We start from the raw sequence: 22,596 nt of genomic DNA, 5'->3' as shown, positions 1-22,596 counted from the left end.
GTAGATTCTAAGAGGGAAGGTTCATTATTTGTCCCATGGTCCATTCTTACCTCTAGTCCTTGACTCACATAATTAGTATACTTAGTGAGATTGTGTAAGACCCTCTTATATTCCCTCCAAATATTGTTGCTTTGCATAAAATTCATGTCTTTTTTGGGCCCTTCCTTCTAGCAGTAATTTTTTAATAGCGTCTTTGGTTTCTTGTGCTCATTGATACAAGGTTTCTTCCCAATATATGCTTCATGAAAGCAGGGATTTTTGTGTTTTCGTAACTGCTATAATTCCACTATCTATAGCTAAAACTCTGGGCTTAATATGTTTTGTTCTTGTCAGTGCTGTAGTTTAGACAGACCTTTGTAAATTTATCCTGTTAAACAGGGATAAGTACTCTCCAATTTGCTTCTCTAGAAATGTTAATTTTTTTCTTTATTCCCAAATACTTTTTCAGTTAAGGCAGTATAATTACTCATTTATCACCCATTTATTCAATCCTTGTGCGTGGTATAGGTAAAGAAGTCGTTACTTCCTAGGAGCAAGGAATAATTTATTATATTTGTATACTTTAAAATAAGCGTTTTGAACCTTAGCTGGTGTGGCTCAGTAGATTGAGTGCCAGCCTGTGAACCAGAGGATCGCCAGTTCAATTCCCAGTCTGGACACATGTCTAGGTTGCCGGCCAGGTCCCCAGTTGAGAGTGCGTGCAAGGCAGCCACACATTGATGTTTCTCTCCCTCTCTTTCTCCCTCCACTTCCCTCTCTTTAGAAGTAAATAAATAAAATCTTTAAAAAAATAAAATAAGCTTTTGACTAGTTAAATACAGCTTTCTGTAAATACAGCTTTCTGGCTCAATACAGGGATATTTCTGTTCTGAACTTGAAACTAGTGGAATCAACAGTGAATATTAGAAAGTGATTTTCTCTGGGAGATTTATACAAAATAGGAAAACAGTATCTGTAAGACTGTGTAAACCTTTTTAAAGCAGAATATAGTCTCACATTGCCCAGTAATTCCAAAATGATGTATATTCGTCAACTGTTATTAACCTGAGTTAATTGATTCCTAAGATTTTCCTCTGTCAAACTGATATGGAAAAGAATATTGTTTCAAGTTAAAATTACTCAAACCTATGGCTTTCATTTCATTGTTCCTGTGCAAAGGTTTAAGGAAGCATTTGCTCATTTGCTTTTCTGTCAGTCTTTTTGTACTCAGCAACATTTTTAGGTTTTTATGGTGATGAGGAACTTTTAAGCAAAAAGAAGTACACACTCATGATTAATATTTGTGCCATAAATTGGGGAGTCTTTTAAAGTTCATTCTGATAATATTCACTCCTAGGAAAATAATCCTAAGAGAAAATACCCTCAGCAGCTTTTACAGAAATATTCAGGGTGATTGTATAAAATAGCACATGCCTAATAATTGAGATGAATGTGGTATTTGGAAATGTGGATAGATATGATGTTGAAGAACATAAAACAACAAGATATAACACACTGGTTATATCTATTAAAAAGAAGATGGGGTATGTCGAGGAGGGGAGAAAAGAAAAAAAAGATGGTATATTTTTGGGTAGGGATTGAAAGAGATAAGTGATAGAATTACATGACTTGTTGACCTTAAATATTTGTATAATTTTTTTCAGATGTTTAAATGTACAATAAAAATCCAGCCATTATAACAATAACAGTTTATTTATATTTGAAAAATGCTTGAAAGTGGACAGTATAATTATACATACCCAAGCAACTGATGTATAGATACCAAAAACTCTAGATGTTGTACTTGAGGAAAAAAACTTAGTAGTATTTAAATGAAAAGATGACAGTTTCTGGACTCTGAAACATATCAGTTACCAAGAAGAAATTACTTCTAACAAGTGTTGTGTAACTTTACTCTTACAGGCCAAAGAGTGTGGCCAGATGCAGAATAAGTGGCTGATGATAAACATTCAGAATGTACAAGACTTTGCCTGCCAGTGCCTCAACCGTGATGTGTGGAGCAATGAAGCTGTGAAGAATATTATCCGGGAACATTTCATTTTCTGGCAGGTGAGGAGAGTTAGTCAAAGTTTTAGTAGTATTTTACTTTTGTGGTATGGGATGTTGAGAAGGAGGAATTTAGCTATAAACTGGAAAAAAGTTAATAACTGAGTTAAATTATAGCACATGAAAAAGTAAAACCACCCATAATGGCTGAAATAGTAAGGACAAGTGAAAATTGGGGCAGCAGTGAAGAACTCCCAAGGGAAGAGATAAAGAAGAACCAAGCTGTGTAACCATTTAATACTCATATCTTCAAAGATCTTAAATATCTTGTTAAAGTGTAAAACTGGAATATTTCAATAGGAATATTTCAATAGGAATATACTGTGAACCACACATGTAATTAAAAGTTTTCCCGAAACCACATTTAAAAGGGTCAAAAGAAACAGGTGAAATTAATTTTAATATATTTTAAAATCAATATATCTAATATAAAACTAATCAAATATTAATGAGATGTCTTGATCTTTTTGTTTATATGTTAAGTTTTCGAGATCTGGTTCATATATACTTACTCAGTTCAGAATAGCTACATTTCAAGTACTGCAATAGCGCGTGTTATGGTGGCTGCTATAATTGACAGTGCGAATGTAGATCTCAGTAATAGAAAAACATTTATTTGACTAAGACTTGGATTTTAGCTTGAGTTTGATAGTTTTTAACTATATGTACTTAGGCTTGTGACTTAGTCATGCTGGTTCTACTTTCTTTTTATATAAATTATCAAGTGAAGATTAGATAATCTTGCTCAAATTTTTATTTTATGAAAAATTTTAGGGAATAAAAATGTCTGAATGAATTTTTCCCCACTGTAAAGTATTGTTAATGTTATTAATTTATTTATTCATGTTTTACAGGCCTAAATTCAGTAGTATTTTTTTCTGAATGATAACCTTTTAATTTGCGACTATTGACTGAACATCTCTGCCACTCCAGATAATCATCTTAATATGTTGTGATTTATTAAGATGTATAATATAAAGGTCAGGAATGATATAAGTAGACAGATAACTTGAACTGAAAGAACACTAACTTGATCAGAAAGAGCAATATCTCTTCTGAATTGGGAATAGAGGAAAAATTAATTGATGTATAATTTTTCAGAGGAACTAAGGGCAGGAAGTTGAGGGAGTTCACACCAGATGACCTTCATTTTCTCTTTAATGTAGGAATGAGATCCTAGCACATTTGGAGAGTTAATTGTTGTTGGTATATAGCAGGAATGTAATTGGAACTTTTTTTAGAGGATGACTTTTTTTTATATCAATGACTTAACAGGTTTATCATGACAGTGAGGAGGGGCAGAGATACATACAGTTTTATAAGCTAGGGGATTTCCCCTATGTTTCCATCTTGGATCCACGGACAGGTAAGATTTTTATTAGCTTACAGCATTTGACCTATGACTTATTTTTTAGTTGCCTAAATAATTATCTTTAATATTTTTCTGGATCCTATTTCAGAATTCTTTGTAATAATTTAGGTGAAAGTTTTTATTGATGTCCTTTAGAATCACTTAAACATCTACTGAAATGTTTTAGGGAGTCTGTTTCTTACAATTTTGGGAGATGATAGTATTTTATATTTGTACAGTTCTGTTCTTTCAAAAAAATGACTTACATCTTTCTTGTCATATTATAAGGGATCCCCTTAGGTTCTGTATTATTAAAATACTAAGATTGTTCTGGTACTAGCTGTAATCCCACCAGAAAACAGAGTGTAGAGCCGGTTTTATTATTAGTGAATTGAGTTTTATCAAGATTTTGCATTGTTTGAATTTTCTTCCTAAATGGCAGTAAGTGATAGCAGCAGGTAAAGAAGTTTGATGGCTGGGAATCTTAGGTTGGCTGTAATTAATGTATTCTTTAGATTATGAAAATGTTATGTAACTTAAACTGATAAGGGGTAGGGATATGTGTTCCTAAAATTTTAATTATGCAAATATTGAAAGTAATACTTAATGAGAATGTTGAGGTATATTGATTTCCTTATATTTATATATCCTGGTTTTTAATTTTTAGGTCAGAAGCTAGTAGAGTGGCATCAGTTAGATGTATCTTCTTTCTTGGACCAAGTGACAGGATTTCTGGGTGAACATGGGCAACTGGATGGACTTTCTAGCAGCCCCCCCAAAAAATGTGCCCGTTCAGTAAGTATGACTAAGAAGTGATGATGGGCAATTAAGTGTAATTGTATATAGATATCTTGTATAGAAGGTTTGAACCTAAGATGGTAAAGCTAATGATGTAAGCATTGGACAGTTATAATTTGTGGCTGTACAACATCTTAGATGCCTTCTTTATAATTTGATAATTTCCCACATGAGGGTTCTGTCTTCTCAGTGAAATCAAAAGATTCATATTCCCAGTCTCCCTTGCAGCTAGGGTAAAGGCATGTGACCTAAGAGTTTGGTTTAGAAGTAAATAATGTAAAGATGTAGCAGTGAGGAGAACTGGTTTGACAAGCTCCAGTGATAGAGGGAGGAATCCATCTCTTTCAAGGGCAGCATTGCTGGTGTATCCAGGTCTAAGTAGTTGTAAAAATGGCATTTTGCTAGAAAACTCTCATGGTATAGTTGGTCATTATTACTAGTTATATAGCTTTAGGACCTGGCTCTCTGGCCCACCCAGAGATTATTCTCCTTCGCTCCCTCTCTCCCTTCTTCCCTACCTTTCTCCCTTTCTTTCTCGCTCCTTTCTTTTGATTTTATTTATTTATTTTTAGAGAGAGGGGAAGGGAGGGTGACAGAGAGGAAGAGAAACATCGATTGGATGCTTCTTGCATGCCTCCAACTGGAGACCTGGCCTACAACCCAGGCCCGGATCGGGAATTGAACTGGCGACCTTTCAGTTTGCAGGACAATGCTCAACCCACTGAGCCATACCAGCTAGGGCACCCAGAGGTTATTTTTGTACTTACTTTCTATAATACGCTATTATTAGGCATACCTGTTTGAATTGGTATCAAGATTAATTGCAAATTAATTGCAAATTGCAAACTAAATAAAGAGATCTAAATGACACTAGAATCTCACATTGCCTGTAGGAGCTGTTAGGGTTTGATTGGCAATGAGGATAAAATTAGTTTTAAAAGGTAAGACTTTGAAGTGCATATCATACAGTGATGAAACAATTACTTAAGTAATCACCTAGAATAATGTGGCCATTTAAGAAAAGGCTGTGGGTGCTTGCCAAGGAGTGGTATAGAATTTTCTCCCCTCCCGCCATTACTCAGAGCAGTTTTATTTAGGTGAACATGAAAGTGCAGAACTAAAACATTGTTTCACTTTCATCTATGGACAGTTTGGTTTTGGGTTTTTTTCCCATTGCTAAGAGAAGTTTTACTTAGGTAGAATTCTTTTTTAAGGCATTCAAACCCCAGAGTTTCTATAATTGCCCTAAGAGAGTTTCTTATCTTTTGTAGTCATCAGGTTGATATTGCCAAAAACCAGAGCCTGAGTTTGTGAATTACTGAATTTCGACATAAATTGAGTTTACAACCCTACCAGGTGTCTTATAAAAATTAAGGCACTAAGTGGAAAAGAGTGGAATCATAAAAATTGGACAAGTACATAGAAGTGATTTGGGCAACTAGTATCTCAGACTCCACTTGTTATACTAAATTCTCTTGATTTTTACAAATTTTGATCAACTATGTGCAAGAGAAACATCAACAAATAATAACTTAAAGAAGACATCTACTTTTTTCTCATGGAACTCCAGATCCAGAGGCAAGCAGTTTAGGGATTGATTTTGTGTATGTCATCAAGAAACCAGGTTCCTCCTCTATTTTTTCCCTTCCATCCTTAGTACTTGCTTTTGTCTTCATGGTCACAGCTCTGTTCCTAGGTATCATATCCAAGTGTGGAAAAGTAGGAACGTGTTAGTGCCTCTATTACAAAAGTAAACAGATAAACACATATAAGAGTTCTACTTATTTTAGTTGGACACATTTTCTTCCACAAACACAGTTAAAGTTCTATTAATAAGGAAGCAGAGAAGACTGAATGAGAGGGAGGAAATGAGCAGTGTCCGTCATAGTGTCATTCTTTAAAATCAGCCTACATGGTACATAGCGTTGCCATCTGCAGTCAGTTCAAGCCATTGTGTGTCATATGATACATCTGTTTGTTTTGTGTGTGATAAATTAGCCTTAAATTTATTATATTTAACTTTTTTATAACTTTATAGTTACTGTGCAATAAACTGAACACATTTATAATTTTAAATTTGACAAATTTTGATGTTGGTACCTGCATGTGTTTTTTGCTTTCTCTTTTGGTCAACTGTCTATTCAGATCTCTGGCTTACTTTCTTTTGGATTGCATGTCTTACTGAGTTGTATGGGTTCTTTTTATATTCTAGATGTTAAGTCCTTTCTTGGATATATGGTTTATAGATATTTTCTCCCAGTCTGTTGCTTGTTTATTCATTACATAATAGTGTCTTGAAGAGCAAATGAAAAGTTTTTGATGAAATCCAATTTATCAACTTTTATACCGTGCTTTTTAAAATCTTATCTAATAAATCGTTTTAGTTTTAGCTCTTAAGTCAGTGTTCCTCCTTGAATTAATTTTTATATATGGTGTTAGGGTAGGGTCTAGTGGCTTTTTTGTTTGTTTGCCTATGGGTATACAGTTGTTCCAGCATCATTTGTGGAGATGTTATCCTTTTCCTATTAAATTGCATTTGCACCTTTGTCAAAGATTGATCATATAGGCATGGGTTGATGGACTCTATTCTTTCCAGTGAGTGATACATCTCTCATCACATCAATATTTCACTGTCTTAATGATTACTGTAGCTTTATTTACCTCATGGTTAAGTCCTATAACTTTGTAGTTGTTTTGTTTTTTTTTCAGGTCCTTTGCATGTAAGTTTTAGAATCAGCTTGTCACTTTCTACAAAGAAAGCTACTAGAACTCTGACTGAAATTGCTTTGACTCAGTGGATCATTTTTGAGAGAAATGACATCCTAACAATATTAAGCCTACAGATCTGTGAACATGGCATATGTTATATCTCATTTATTTTAGACTTGAATTTTTCTCAGCAATATTTTGTAGTTTTTATATATTGACCTTGTAGCCAGCAACCTTGCTAAACTCACTAGTTCTAGTTGCTTTTTTGTAGATACCTTTGAACTTTCTATAGAAACAGTCGTATTCTCCATAAATAGACTTATTTTATGTCTTCTTTTCCAATCTCTTGCCCTTTTTTTCTTACTTAGGACCTCAAGTATAAAGTTAAATAGAAGTGGTGAGATACTAGACATCCTTGCTTCTGTTGCTGGGGTGAAGGTATTATCTTTCACCATTGAATTTGATGCTAGCTGTATGTTTCTTATAGATACACTTTATCAGGTTGGGGAAGTTTCCTTCTGTTCCTAGTTTGCTGAGTTTATTGTAAGGGGATTTTGTCATGGTTTCCCACATCTATGAGAAAATCACATAATTTACTGTATTTAGTGAATTTCATTGGTTGGTTTTTTTAATGTTAAACCTACCTTTTCATTACTGCTAAAATTGATGCATTACTTCTTAATATATTATTGTTTGATTTGCTAAAATTCTGTCCAGAACTTTTGTGACTATGTTCATGAGAGAACTTATTTGTAGTTTTTTTGTATTTTTGTTTGTTTTCCTTGTAAACCTTTGTCTGGTTTTGGCATCAGGTTAATGTTGGCCTCACAATAAATTGGGAAGTGTTTCCTCTTGTTATGTTTTCTGGAAGAGTTTGTGTAGAATTGACATTATTTCTTCCTTAATATTTGATGACATTCACCAGTGAATCTACCGAGGCCTAGAGTTTTCTTTGTTGGAGGTTATAAAATACAAATTCAATTTCATTATAGACATAGGACTACTCAGATACTATTTCTAATTTAGTGAGCTTTGGCAGGTTATATCTTTCTAAGGATTTGTCCACTTTACCTGAGGGGCTGAATGTATTGACTTAAATTTGTTTATTGTATCTTCTTGTAATTCCTTGTAGTATCTGTAGTGATGTCACCTCTCAATACTGTTATAGTAATTTGTGGCTTCTTTTTTTCTGACAGTCTGGCTCTAGAGGCCTATCAGTTTTATTAATTTAAAAGCTTTGGTTTCATTGACTTTTCTTCTGTTTTCTACATCATTGATTGATTTCTATTTTTTTTTTCCTCTTTGTAGTTGGATTTAATTTTATTTCGTTATTCTCTGTGGGTACTTTTTAATTTATTACAGAAACTTAAGGATTAATTGAGACCGTTTTTTTCTAATATAGGCATTTAGTTCTACACTTTCCTTGTAAGTGCTGCTTTAGCTCTATACCACAATGTTTTTGTAGCTGCGAGGGAAACTGATAAGTGGATTATTTTAGCTTGGCATGTTTTCTTTTATAGACATTTTAAGATTCTATAAGGAATCAGGAGAATGGATATTGGCTAGGAAGCCAGCAGTGTCTACCATGGAGACAGTCTTTAAAATCAAGTTATATGCTGTGTGCAGTGTCATTGTTACAAACCTGCAATCCACCTAAGCCATCGCAGGTCACATGGCCACATGTACGTGCTCTGTGTGTGCGTGTGATATAAATTAACCTTAACTTTATTTCTTGCTGTAGTGTTGGCAGATAGTGAAAACCAAAATGAGATTTTTTTAGTGTTTCTGTTGTTGTTTGTTGTTAGCAACTCATACACTTTTTACCTTTTTATTTTGGAAAATTTTAAAGATATTCAAAACTACAAGGAATTTATTGAACCTCTGTGTATCCATTAACTCATTTTAGTAATTATCAGCAAGTGTTTTATCCCTATCCCATCTTGTTCACATTATCTTACAGCAAATCTCAGAATTTGTTGTTTCATTCATTATGCTTTGGCATGTATCTTTAAAAGACAAAGCCTCTCTTTTTCAGACCTTCAAGTAAAAGTTTTATTTATTTTTAATTATTAAATTTATTGAGGTGACATTGGTTAATATAGGTTTCAGGTGTACAAGTCTATAATATATGATGTGTATATAGTATTCACCACCCCAGGTCTCTTTCCATCACTATTTATCCCCCCTTTACCCTCTTCTACCTCACCCCATCCTGGTTTCCCTCTGGTAATCACCATGCTGTTGTCTGCGTCTGAGTTGTTCTTTTTTTGCTTAATCCCTTTACCCTTTTCTCAAAATCCCCAAACCCCCTCTCCTCTGTCAGCTGTCAGCCTGTTCTCTGTAGACAAAGACTCTTTTTAAGTTTATTACTATTTTTTCCTCATCTGAGGACATGCTTATTGATTTTTGGAGAGAATAGAAGGGAGGGAGAAAGAACGAGAACACGATATAAGAAAGAAACATCAGTTGGTTGCCTCTTGTACATGCCCAGACTGGAAATCGAACCCACCACCTTTCGATTCATGGAACAACACTCCACAACCAACTGAGCTACACCAGCCAGGGCAAGGCTCTTTTTTAAAACACAATCACAATACCATTAACACACCCTTTAAAAATTAATAGTAATTATTTAATATCATGAGAAATCTAGTGGTTTTGGTTATCTTACAAATTTTTTTTGTATAGTTTTGTTTGAGTTAGAATCTAAATTTCCACTCAAACAATGCTTCTTTTTAAGTTTAGTTTTTATTTTATTATTTTTCAATTTTAAAGTTATAGTTGACATGTCATTAGTTTTCAGGTTTGTAATATACTGATTTAACATTTATATATACATTATGAAGTGATCACCACTGTAAGTCTAGTAACTGTCACCATATACAGTTATTGCGGTATTACTGACTATATTCCCTGTGCTGTATATCACATACCTATGACTTATTTTATAAGTGGAAGTTTGTTACTTCTTAATTTTTGCCCAGCACTTTACCCAATTCCCCTCTGGCAGCTGTCAGTTGGTTCTCTGTATGTGTGAGTTTGTTTCTGCTTAGTTTTTTTTTTTTTAAGATTCCACATATAAGTGAAATCATATGCTATTTGTTTTATACTGACTTATTTCACTTAGCGTAATACTTTCTAGGTCCATCCATGTCACAAAAGATAAGATTTTATTCTTTGTTGTGGCTGAGTAGTATTCCATTTTATGTATGTCCCACATTTTCTTTATCCATTCGTCTATTGATGGACACATAGGTTGCTTCCATATCTTGGCTATTAGAAACAGTGCTTATAGGGTGCATATATCTTTTCAAATTAGTGTTTTTCTTCTTTTTTTTGGATGAATACACAGAAGTTGAATTCCTCGATCACATAGTAGTTCTGTTTTTAATTTTTTTGACAAACTGCCAGACTATTTTTCACATTAGTTGCACTAGTTCATAATCCTACCAACAGGGCACCAAGGTTCCCTTTTCTCCACATCCTTCCCGACACTTGTTCTTCATTGTCTTTTTGATGTAGCCATTCTGACAGGTGTGAGTTGATATCTCTTTGTGGTTTTGATTTGCATTTCCCTGATGATTAGTGATGCTGAGCATCTTTTTTGTTTGTTGGCTCTCTGTGTATCTTCTTTGGAGAGATGTCTGCCTATTCAGGTCTGCTGCTCATTTTTTAATTGGATTATTTGTGTTTTTGATGTTGAGATATATGTGAGTTCTTTATATATTTTGGATATTACCCTATATCAGATATATCAGGTCCTACATTTAAGTTTTTAGTCCATTTTGAGTTTATTCTTTTACATGATGCAAGAAAGTAGTCTAGTTTTGTTTTCTTGTACGTGAATATCCAGTTTTCCCAACACCATTTATTGAAGAGGCTGTCTTTTCCCCACTAGTATATTCTTACCTCCTTTGTCATAGTTTAATTGACCATATAAGGATGGGTTTATTTCTGGAGTCTCAGTTCTCTTCCATTGTTCTGTGTGTCTGTTTTTATGCCAGTACGTACAGTTTAATTACTATAGCTTTGTAAAACAGTTTGAAATCAGGGAGTGTGGCACCTTCAGTTTTGTTCTTCTTTCTCAAGATTGCTTTGGCAAACAACCCATATATTGTGATTGAATAAGTTTAGTGAAATCTGTGACATTAGAACTTTATCAAAAGGGCCCTGGCTGGTGTGGCTCAGTAGATTGAGTGTCACCTTGCGAACCAAATGGTCACTGGTTCGATTTCCAGTCAGGGCACACGCCTGGGTTGTGGGCCAGGTCCCCGGTGAGGGGCACACGAGAAGCAACCACACACTGATATTTCTTTCCCTCTCCTCTCCCTCCCTTCCCCTCTATCTAAAAATAAATAAAATCTTTAAAAAAAAAAGAATTTTATCAAAAGGGAAACTATTAAATTTGCATTTCTCATGATCACAATGAAAATCTTATTGTAATTAAGCTTGGGCAAATATAGTTGTTGTTTTTCCCAATTTTTTGTATGGTGTTTTGAAAGTTAGAGTTCTGTTAGGTTTTTTTTGCAAAATTATAATTGTTGAGTTATTTATTGATATATGTGGCAAACGATGCTAATTGAAGAATATAACAGTGAGCAAGGTAGACATGCCCCTTTGTATAGTCATTTTAAAGGCTAATGTTTAGCTTTATATTTAAAACCTTAGCCCTAGCTGGTGTGGCTCAGTGGATGGAGTGCTGGCCTGTGAATCTAAAGATCACTGGTTCAGTTCCCAGTCAGGGCACATGCCTGGACTGCAGGCCAGGTCCCTAGTTTGAGGCATGTGAGAGGCTAATCGATCTATTGATATATCTCTCGCACATCGGTGTTTCTCTCCCTCTCTTTCTCCCTCCCTTCCCCTCTCTAAAATAAATAAAAATTTTAAAAAATCTTTAAAACCTTAATTCTTACCTTTTTCTGGGCAGGCAATAAACTATTTTCTTAATTTTACCCATTTTGAAGCAGAAAACTCCCCTATGCTTGCAACATTATTATGCCAGGTGGTATGACAGTTTTTATTTTTGCTTTTAAACTATCCATTCCAATTTGGCTGTGTAAGACAAAGTCATTGCCCTCAACTAGCTGAAAATTTAGTAGAAGAGACACATTTAGTAGAAAGTAGTACTGGCAAGCTATTATATTTCTTATGCCCTGTTTGACTTGACTGTCTATTTTTTGGTATAACTATTTTCTTTTTCTTTCCACCCATGTTTTATGACTGCGTCTTGCAGGAGAGCCTTATAGATGCAAGTGAAGACAGCCAGCTAGAAGCTGCCATCAGAGCCTCCTTGCAAGAGACACATTTTGATTCATCACAGGCAAAACAGGATAGCCGCTCAGATGAAGAATCTGAATCTGAACTTTTTTCTGGCAGTGAGGAATTCATATCTGTTTGTGGCTCTGATGAAGAGGAGGAAATAGAGAATCTTGCCAAGTCCAGAAAGTCTCCCCACAAAGATTTGGGGCATAGAAAAGAAGAGAACAGAAGGCTGCTGACTGAGCCCCCAGCCAGAACTGAGCCTGGAACAACCACAAACCACCAAGGATTGCCAGCCATGGATTCAGAAATATTGGAGATGTCACCTGAAAAATCAGATGGAATTGTAGAGGGCACAGATATAAATGGTGAGTTATGTTCTAGACTTACTTTACTTGAAACTTGAATATTACTGAAGGGGTGTATTTATTTGTTTAAATTAGTCTTTTATCTTAAGCCTCTGGTTTTTTTGTTTGTTTGTTTGTTTTGTTTTGTTTTGTTTTTTTACCCTAGGACCAAAAGCACAGCTGATGTTACGGTATCCAGATGGAAAAAGGGAACAGATCACTCTTCCAGAGCAAGCTAAATTGCTAGTAAGTATATCTAATTGGAAATGCTTGCTTAAAAGAGCGAAACTAATTAATTGGTGTAATTGGCTTGATTCTTTGAAATCAGTATTAGGTATTCATTCTTTAACTGGAAAGTTAACTGAGGTTAATCTTAATTTTAATTAATATATTTCCTTCCTTAATTATCTTAGTTAAGTCACATAGGGTCTATTCCAATCAGGGCTTTTTTATTTCATGGCTGCATTTCATGTAACATCTTATCCGGAAATGGGGAATTAAGACTATAGTGGGGCTTCTGACCTTCCTAGTAACTGGAACTGCAAAATGGTTATGAACCAAGAAAAATCTGTGTATTTCTGTCATGGGGCTTGTTTGGTTTCCCTCTTGTAATTCTCTGCTTCACACCACTTTTCTCTCTCTATACTGGTGGCATTTGTTTGTCCATCATCATAGTGATGCTGAGGACCTTTCACTCTAAAGTCTACAACTGATGGGTCTGTCTTTTGTCTTTTTCAACTCCTGGAAAAGAGAATGAGTCTAACTTAGTTTAGCCTATGAATGAATTCCCCTTGGGTCAGGTATTTGTACCTGGCCATTTTCTCTAGCTAGAGACAGTCTGATTTTTGAAGTGAGATCGATCTGGCTGCTGGTGCTGATACCCAAACTGTCTCCCAGGTCTAGTATTTGGAAGGGAATGTGAGATGAGACAATGGATGGAGCAAATACCACTTTTTTGAGAAGTTTGGTTGTGAAGCTAGAGGTGGGTGAGGGTAATCAGAGGGAGAAAAATGATTGGAGAGACTGAGCATGTTTAAGTCTGATGGGAAGCGCCTGTGGAGAGGGAGATGTTGAAGATACCTGTAAAAGCAGAGACGACCTGTAGTGGCAAGGTTTCTGAGAAGACAAGAAGGGATTTAGTGCACAGGTGGCAAGATTGGCTATAGGTAGAATGAAGGAAGGTAAAACTGATCAAATGTTTAAAACTGAGGACAATAATTTTATAAATAGATAGTGGGTTTGTTTATTGAGGAAACTAATAACCCTGTATATTGCAGTGACACTTAATGGCCCTAAATTATTGGATGCAGGTTTATTATCTCCCCATCCCAAGGGTTATGTTGGCCCTTCCAAAGGCTTATGTAAGCTTTGGTTTTCTGAAAGAGTAACTTAAACTTCATTATCTTATCTAATATGATTAAAATGAATATTATATATGTAATTCTTTAATATGCTCTTTCTGTTTCCATCTAACAGCCTTGACTTTCTTTTGTTTTTCATAGGCTTTGGTGAAGCATGTCCAGTCTAAAGGATATCCAAATGAACGTTTCGAACTTCTCACCAACTTCCCTCGAAGGAAGCTCTCTCATCTGGACTATGACATTACATTACAAGAGGCAGGCCTTTGTCCTCAAGAGACTGTCTTTGTACAGGAAAGAAATTAACACCATGGCCTGACCTCTCTCAGCTTACCCCTTTTTTCCCTTTTCCTGTGAGATACCAAGTCACTGAGTATGCATTTTGGCTCATAGGACCATAGAGCCAAAGTTGGGCAAGCAAGTCACCTGCCTTCTCTTTTATTCCTTGCTCTCTCCTATAATCAGTCTCTTTCACCCTCTACCACCTTTTTTTCTCTCCTTTCCCATTTTCGTCTTTTTCCTATTTTTCTTTCTTTCTTTCTTTGTTTTTCTTGCTTTCTTACGTAATCTGGTGACCAAATGGAAATGTAAGGATAAGGCCTCCCAGTACTGGCAGCAGGAAATTATGTGTTCCAATAAGTGGTCTCTTGCACAGCACTTTTAGGGGATCAAATGATAATGTTAGTCCTCAGACTTCTTTGGTAAAGGAAAGGCTAGATTCAGAATAAGAACCACCTCTGTTTTTTGTAAGCCCCATTTTTAGTAGGGGGAAGAAATTCTTTAACACGTGTTTTGTTTTGTTTTATTGTTCTTGTAAGAAATATCACGTAACAAAATACCAGGCTTTTGTTTACATGGAGAAAGCATCCCTTATAATTACTATTCATCATATTTAAAAAAAATTTTTAAAGGATTCCCATCCTCCCAGCTAGAATTATTTCCATGAGATGTGTTATTGGCAGAATGAGTGTTAAATGTTGGGTGAGTAGCATGGGATGGCTTTTAATATCCTAGCCTGAGACAGCTTTCTTCATTATTACTTTATAAACATATTGATCCTACTAGTCCTAGAATGGACTTTTAGTGAGCATATTGTGGTAACTAGGATAGGAAGGTGCTTGCTGTTTTTGCCAGTACAGCATATTAGTTCCTTTGGCCCTTCCATTGTTTGGGTCCCCAAGTGATCTAAAAGAAGGCAGCTATTCAATGATCATGCAATACAGTGGCTTGTAGTTGGAACCGCAGTGGTTATGGGTTGTCCTATGTGCTTTAGGCATACTTACGTATGTCCTGGGGGCGGGGGGTCGAAGCAAAGAATGCAGCTGAGAGTAGCTAACTATGTTCCTTTGGTTAGAAATAATAGTTCATTCTTACCCCTAGTTGGAACAGTCTCTAAAAGGCTCTGGTGACTAAATGAGCTTAATTCCTCATGCTTTTTCTTGCAAAAGGTATCAAAACTGAAAGCCCGTCTAGGGTGAAGACCTTTAAATTCAACTCATAAGACAACATTTAGTGAGGTGGGGAAGATTGCCAGTAGCCTTAAGGTGTGGGTTTTCTTCAAATTGTAGTTAGTGAAAGCTCTTTTCAGTGTTGTTCGGAAGATGCCATCTTGAATCTACATGACACTATTTGACCCACCAGCTTCACTGTATGCTCAGTTCTTACTTTGAGCTTTAAGTAGAGTCCTCTGAAAGGGTAGTGGTGATTCTAGTGGCAAAATCAAGACTTTAACTTGCTGTAAAACAGTAATATAAGATGGACCTACTGCATCAATTGGGGATTCAGATTGATTGATTCATCTACTTGAGGAACATCCATTGCTATTGCTCAGAGAACTTAAGGTTCCCATCTCTTTTAAGGTCACTTAATTAGTAACTAGGGAATTTTTTTTAAAAGATGCTTATGTGTTGCTAGTACTCAATTAAAGAATATGGTTTCTAATGGTTGAATCTTGAGGGACTCTCCCTAAGGAACGAGTAATATTTCTCCTCAAGGAAATCATGGAAAATTCTGTTTATTCTTCAGTGAGTCCTTTTGGATTAATGTTCTTACATTTTTTCTAAGTCTGTGTAAGTGCTTATGTATAAGTATATAATTGTATAAATATTTATAAATATATTTATATAATTACAATTTCATTTATATCTTGAGTCAAAGTTCTCTCTTTAGATTGGTGATTGAGTAATATAGGCTCTTCAGGCTAACTAGCAGCTTCTGAATTATTGAGGAAATATGGTTTTCATGTTGATTCCTCAGTTGTATTTCTGAACTTGGTTAGTAGACTTACTATCTAAGGAATAGAGCTGTATACTGTCAAAGATGCATTAGAAGGTAAAAAAAAAGATGTGGTAAACAAGGTCAGAATCTAAAATTCAGGGAGGTACAGGGTAAGAAGTGAGGCTATGCCTAGTTTTGGTGCTGTGATGGCACCCATCTCTTCTCAGCAAAGTCAAGTCACAGCTAAAGCCCAAATCTGTCAAAAATGTGAAGTCTAGAGCTTTCTTTATAGGACTCTGTTTTATTCTTTTACCTATTAGTGTCTCTATAAAACATGTCTAGAGAACCCAAGACAACATGTTCATTAATGATAGGATGTAGTTCTTTTGGATAAGCTCAGCCCTGGCATATCCATTTATGCAAAACCAAAGTGACTTTTTCAGCTATGAAATGACCAAGTATATATATTAAGTGATTTAAGTAAACATATTAAAGAGATGAGGCATGAGTCAACTTCAGTACAGCTGGGGTGTTCAGAGTACAAGATGTAGAGGATTTTATTTTGAGGCAGGAGTGTAATTATCCTGGGTTTGATACAGAGGTCCTGGGAAGGAAGGATTATGGATTGTACGTGGGAAAAGTGAATAAGGAATATTGCTTTACTCAAGAATTTAATTCACTTAGGGAGTATACTTCCTCTCATTTGTCTTATTTCCTCTGCAAATTGCTTTGCTCTTGGAGAAGTTTTATTGAATAGATTAAATGAGGTTAGTAAGATAATCAAAAGTACCTTGTAGGTATGGAAACAGCTTGAAAGATTATAAAAGGGAGGAAAAGAACAAGATAGATTTTGAGAGTAAGTGACAACACAAATACAGGGATATAAAATGAAAACTAGTGGGGAAAAAAGTGACAGGAAACTTCTGTTGAAATTGATTTAGGAAGGAACCAGAAAAGAGAAAAAAGGCAAATGAGGGAAGAACAGGGAACTAATTTTGAATAACTAGCATGTGCTAGGTACCTGATGTGCATTTTCTCCTTTAACCTTTATTGGAACTCTACAAAATTCATATTTTCCCCGTTTTATAGATAGGAAAGAATTGAAGTTCAGAGAACTTGTTTCAGGATGTCACAGCCAGTAAGTGGCAGAATCAAAATTGGCATTTTGAGAGTCCATGTTCTTTTCACGCACATGCTGTTGTCTCCTACAGTAGGGACATCAGCCCAAAAGGTTGTCTTCCTGTTGTTTGGCTCTGTAAAGTATCATTTGGTTACGTTTCCCTAAAGCTTGTGGGATATGTGCTATGCCTATAAATTCTTATTTACAACATTATTTTGAGGGGCTAATTATTCTTTTCTTGAAATGATGGACTGATAGAAATGTGAAAGGAAAATAACTATGTGGCATTATTTGCCAAGAATAAGTAAAAAGGATAAAAATGATATGTTTTTTTAAAACACTTTTCAGAAAAGATACAGTTGTCTTTTCTGTATCCCACCCATAACCAAATTATTGAACCCATTTATGTATATGTTTTTAAATATTGTATAAAATTTTCCTTCCTTGACTGTATAAATCAGTTATTTATTGAGTCCTTAATCAAACATCTTGAAATCTAACATCTAGTTCCTTCCTGTTTTATCCAGTTGGAGAAACACACTACACATGAGGTAATGGGAGAACAGGTAAATGCTTAGCCTTTCCGGAGCTCAGCTATCATTTCAGTGCACGCGGAGGAAGGAGAAAGACTAGTGTACGCTTCTTCAGTTAGGACGTTCTTCACAAAAATATGAAGCTGAAAAGTGGCATATACTGTAGCTCACATTTTCTTTTGACTCACCTGTATTCTTTAGTTCCAACTTTTGTAACTACTTAGGGCTTATATTTATCATCAGTAAGGCATACCCAATACCCAAATAGGAAAGAATTACTGATCCCAGGACTAAAGATTTTAGCTAGCAGAGATCTCACTGGACACTTAGGAAAATACTAGAGGGAGCCACTAGTGACTGAAAAGTGAAGGAAAGATTTAATTTCTCGACCCAGGTACAGATTAAATGCATATTATATATGATATGCAGAAGGGGCACTGTCTGTAGGTATAAGCAGACTTGTGTAACAGCTCTGCTGCTAGTTAACAGTGAACTGGACTAGATCAAGAGTTCTGTCTGTTCAAGTAAAAGGACTTGTGATTTTAAACTTTGGCAGGGGTGGGGAACTGTGAAATAATTAATATCATTAACTTTATAGATGGAGAAAATGTAAGTGTGCATATGGAATTGCAGACCCCATGCAGAACCCACAAATGGTAGACTGCTGAATTAAATTATCTCTGAGGCCCATTCCACTCCAAAACTTGATGTTTCCAGTCGTCTTTATTATATATTACCCCTAAGCTAATTAAAAGTTTGCTTCCTGATCATTTCCTTCGCTTTTTCTCTGTCCGGGTTTCATTTGCCCAATAACTAACCTCACTTGACTGAAGTCTCAAAAAAAAAAAAAAAAGGATAATATTTATAGATCTTTTAAACACAAGTCATTAATTTAAAAAACTTAATGCAGTATTCCTAATCATTGTTGAGTATGAATAAAATGTAATTAAGGAGAACCAAATATTTCACTGATACCAGAGTTAAATTTTATTTTACCTGTGTGCTTAAACAAAGCACTGTACTGAGCAATTGTTAGGAAATAGATTTGTGTGAGTTGTAAAATTTACTTACTTTTGGCAGAAACAACTTTTTTAGATCCAGTTAAACTGACTTTTAAAAAGGTTTCTTATCCCATAGAGTGCATCTCCATTATATCAATCTCTCTTTCGCGCCCTCTCTCATTTAAGTGGTTAATAGTAAATCATAGGATGCAGGGTGATGAATAAGTAATGTTGTAAGAGTAAATAAGAGTGGAAGAATCAACCCTCTGATGAACACGGCAGTTTTCCAAAAATATAAGCCTTGATGAAAAGGCTACTTAAAGACAGCTGTGTACTGTGAATATTCAACTTTATTGATTTGCCTTGCTTAGCATTTCAGTTATTGTCTTGCCATAAAACTTAATTACACTGTACACATTTTAGAATAGTGGCAAAAATGTTCTTTATTGCTGCAAATAATCAACAGAGAATACCAAGCCAGTATGTTGATTTCTCCTGTTAGGAGAAATTTGCTATTTTTAGTGATGTTTATTTTGGTCTTTGACTCAGCTGTGTGTCAGTCCTGCTAGAGAGGCAGCTTAGAACAAAGAGCATTTTTCACAGAGACATGATGACTTTGGTGGTTTTCCCATTGAGGTGAACTTGTGGTTCCAGCTATTGGACATAATGATATGGGACCCTTAATTAGAAAATCTTTTAATCCATTCTTTGTAAATGAGTCATAATTTTAATGAAATTGGCTGTGTTTAAGAAATTCATTTCTAAGTTTTAATATGTAACATTAAAAATTTTTTTAATAAATGAATATACAAAGGAAGAATTTGAGGCAAACATAATTTCTATAGCTCATTTTCTCTCTACTTAAGAGTTCTTTTATTCCAAATACAGAATGGCTAGCTCCATGATACCCCTACCCCATTTTTAGCCTACAGAATGCTCTTGTATTGCTTAGGACCTCGGTCATCTTCATAAACCTGATTTTTGGTACAGGCCTTTCTTTGCCATATGATCTGAAAGTAGAGTTGGGTAATCCAATATAAACTACATTAATCAAACAGTTTAGCATTTCTGTAAAATATTTTTAAAAGATAACCACATTTACTTGCAGGAATAGAGATACAAATACCAAGGGTAGTATTTTGCCTGAGAACGGTCATATATTAATCTAGTAATATGGGAAGTTGCCTGTACTTAATTCTTTTGCAACAGACAGCAAGGTTTTGTTGTTTGCTTAATGATATTTCCTCTACAGAGATCAGAATGCCCCAAGAATTTTTTATCCCTTACATGGTCACTTGGGTTTTCAAGTAATAGTCAAGCTAAGCTGAAGTGAACATAAAAAGTTTATCTTCATTAAAAGTAACTATTAATCTAACTGAACTATCATGAATCATTCATTTATTAAATGTGGTAAATAAAATGGGAAACATTTCAAATCATTAGATAAATTCTGACCTGAAAATGAATTATCCCTTCCTTAAAATCTTTTTTGTTTCCTTTGTTAAAATAGATTCAGTATGGGCATCTTAACTGATAAGGGAGAGATTCTTGACTGGAACCATCCCTGCCATTCTGCTTTTTTTCCTGTCACAGATACTGGCTTTAGAGTACATGTCACCAGGATCTATTTCAAGTTAATGGCATTGAAATGTTGGTGCTCGGTTGGATATGTTGCTGTTTAACAAAATCGTTTTATAGTATGTTTTCTCAAAGCTTCTGTGTTCTTAATAATGGAAACTATCAATAAATTAAATGGTGTGATTCAAAACATAAATAGGTTTTTGACACTAATTACATGCTTTTACAACTTTGATAATTTATTTCCCTGTAAGTTAAACCTCACATGGAGTGACCACTACCACCAGAAAATCTCATTTTACCTACTGATTAGAATGAAAATAGTGTGTGATCTCCACTTTTTAGTTAATGAGTAGTAACCTTGTAGTAGGGGCCATTTATCTTACCCCTTTTGGAACTTGGGCCTTGTTACTTTCCTAGGTTTGTCCCTTCGGTTGGGAGAGGCAACTTAAAATCCTGCTGGGAAGCAGTAAATCTATGAGATGACCCACTAGTCTTAGGTTTAGAGAGATGAGCACCAGTTTATGCTAACATGATTCTTAGACTTTGAAGAGTTTCCATCCAAGCTTTGGCATGAATCTGTTAGACAAAATTTTATTCATTTCTGTAAGAATCTTAGGATGGTTTTCCTTTTGATTGATTGTTAATAATTTTTAAGCATCTGGTGTCTTTTTTTTTTTTTTTACCCTTTAAGAAACAAAAGTCTGTTTTTGAGTAGGTATTGACTGTTTCATGGAAACTCAGGAGCGTTCGTAGGCTCTGTGCATGCTTTGTGAGTTCAGTTTGCACAATGCATTTTAAATCATCCGGGATGTCCAGTTCTGGCATGACTTCACTAGTTGTGTTTTTTGAACATTTTTCAAACCTCACTTCCCATCTTACTGAGAAAGGTTAATCAAGGAATGAAATTTATTCGGGGATAGGGATGGGGGTGGGTTGGGGACTTGAGTGAAGTCAACTTGGGGTATTTGCTTTAAAGTGTTTCTCAAGCAGTTCCTAACAGTATTTAGAGATTCCCTGGGATGTTTGTGTACTCAACTCACTCTGGACAAAGTGGTGGTCTTAGATTTGCATTCGGAATGCAAGACGGCTCTAAATTTAATCTGTAGCGAAACTTTGTTAATTGAGTCCAAGAAGATAATGGCCAGAGACAGTGCTCCTATTTGTAGTGTTTCTGGCAAGTGCTCCCTAAAATGCACATGTAGTTCTCAGTTTTCTGGGCTTTTAATCCAGTGGTGCTAGGAGATACCATTTGTTTCTGCAGCTCTTCTCAAAAATGGGAAGAAGGCTTTGGGACCAGTGAGTAAGGAGCTGGATCATTCACTAGATTTTTTTTTGTTCATGGTACACTAGAGACCCTCCTGTATATCTAGTAAGTGATAATAAAGGTGCTAGGGAAAGCCTTAAATTTGAAGACACACGGAGGAGGCCATAGAAAATCTAAACTTGTAGGAGGAGAAAAACATGCCATTAGATAATGCGGAGCTGTGACTGCTGGCTAAGACTCAATGGAACTTCCACTTGCTCTAAAACCAGGGAAATCTTAGATAACTGGGTGTGATGTATCTATAGATACACATAGTCTATAGGTAAATTTCTAAAATAAGGATCTTTTTCTCGGTTGGTGATCCTCTGGTTTTGGCTGTACCAAATTGTGAATATTCTTGCTGTGTTGTAACCAGTTGCTCTATATTGATACTGCAACCTGACCTGGAGAGGGGGTGGGACAAATGGGGTGGGGGAAGGAGGGGAATGGGACGGTAAATCTTTTGAAGACATCAGCTCACTGTGCTGAGAGAGGGACCAAACTCAAGGAAACCTCTGATCTATAAATTCAACTGCTGCATTTTTTATAAATACATGTAAATTTCCTGTTGTAATATTTGATCTTGGAAATAAAATAAAAACTTTTCAGTATTTTTTGTATTTTTGTTTTGTGAGACAAGTCCGGATATTAATACAAACCAGGTTTCGAAATCTCACCTCATATTCTCACGTTTAAGACAGTAGCATTGGCATAAGTCAGCTCATAGTCCCGTTGTCGAGGGTAATGTCTGCTAGCTTCTTTTCCGCTCTCAGTAGTATGTTGGACCTTTATGGTAAGTGCTCTCTATAAATGTTGGTCTCATTGTCATGAAATCATTGGGTTTGCTGGCCTTGTTAGGAAAGTAAGATTCTATATTTGACTTATTTGGACAATTCAGGTGTCTAGTTCTTCAAATCAGCAATGAGGCCTTGGCTCAAGTAAGTGAAGGAAAAGAATAATTATTAAAGTAGTG

General features: G+C 35.4%; 1 protein-coding gene across 3 annotated transcripts in view; it reads left to right on the top strand.

Moving 5' to 3' along the window:
- The window catches only part of UBXN7 (UBX domain protein 7), a 58,564-nt gene extending 36,330 nt beyond the window's left edge, over positions 1–22,234 (top strand). For 2 of the 3 annotated variants that reach the window (XM_071220642.1, XM_024577948.4), the window contains 6 exons: positions 1,903–2,049; positions 3,322–3,412; positions 4,065–4,192; positions 12,138–12,531; positions 12,677–12,756; positions 14,013–22,234. In XM_071220642.1, coding sequence (XP_071076743.1) covers positions 1,903–2,049; positions 3,322–3,412; positions 4,065–4,192; positions 12,138–12,531; positions 12,677–12,756; positions 14,013–14,174 — 1,002 coding nt within the window. In that variant the 3' untranslated portion in view covers positions 14,175–22,234. The remainder of the gene's footprint in view (positions 1–1,902; positions 2,050–3,321; positions 3,413–4,064; positions 4,193–12,137; positions 12,532–12,676; positions 12,757–14,012) is intronic. The other variant, XM_045185827.3, reaches the window with a different exon arrangement.
- Positions 22,235–22,596: the final 362 nt, after the last annotated feature.

This window comes from Desmodus rotundus, chromosome 2 (genome assembly GCF_022682495.2).
Source record: "Desmodus rotundus isolate HL8 chromosome 2, HLdesRot8A.1, whole genome shotgun sequence".
Lineage (NCBI taxonomy): Eukaryota > Metazoa > Chordata > Mammalia > Chiroptera > Phyllostomidae > Desmodus > Desmodus rotundus.
The sequence above is the reverse complement of the archived record's forward strand: the minus strand, read 5'-3'. Positions and strand labels throughout refer to the sequence as shown.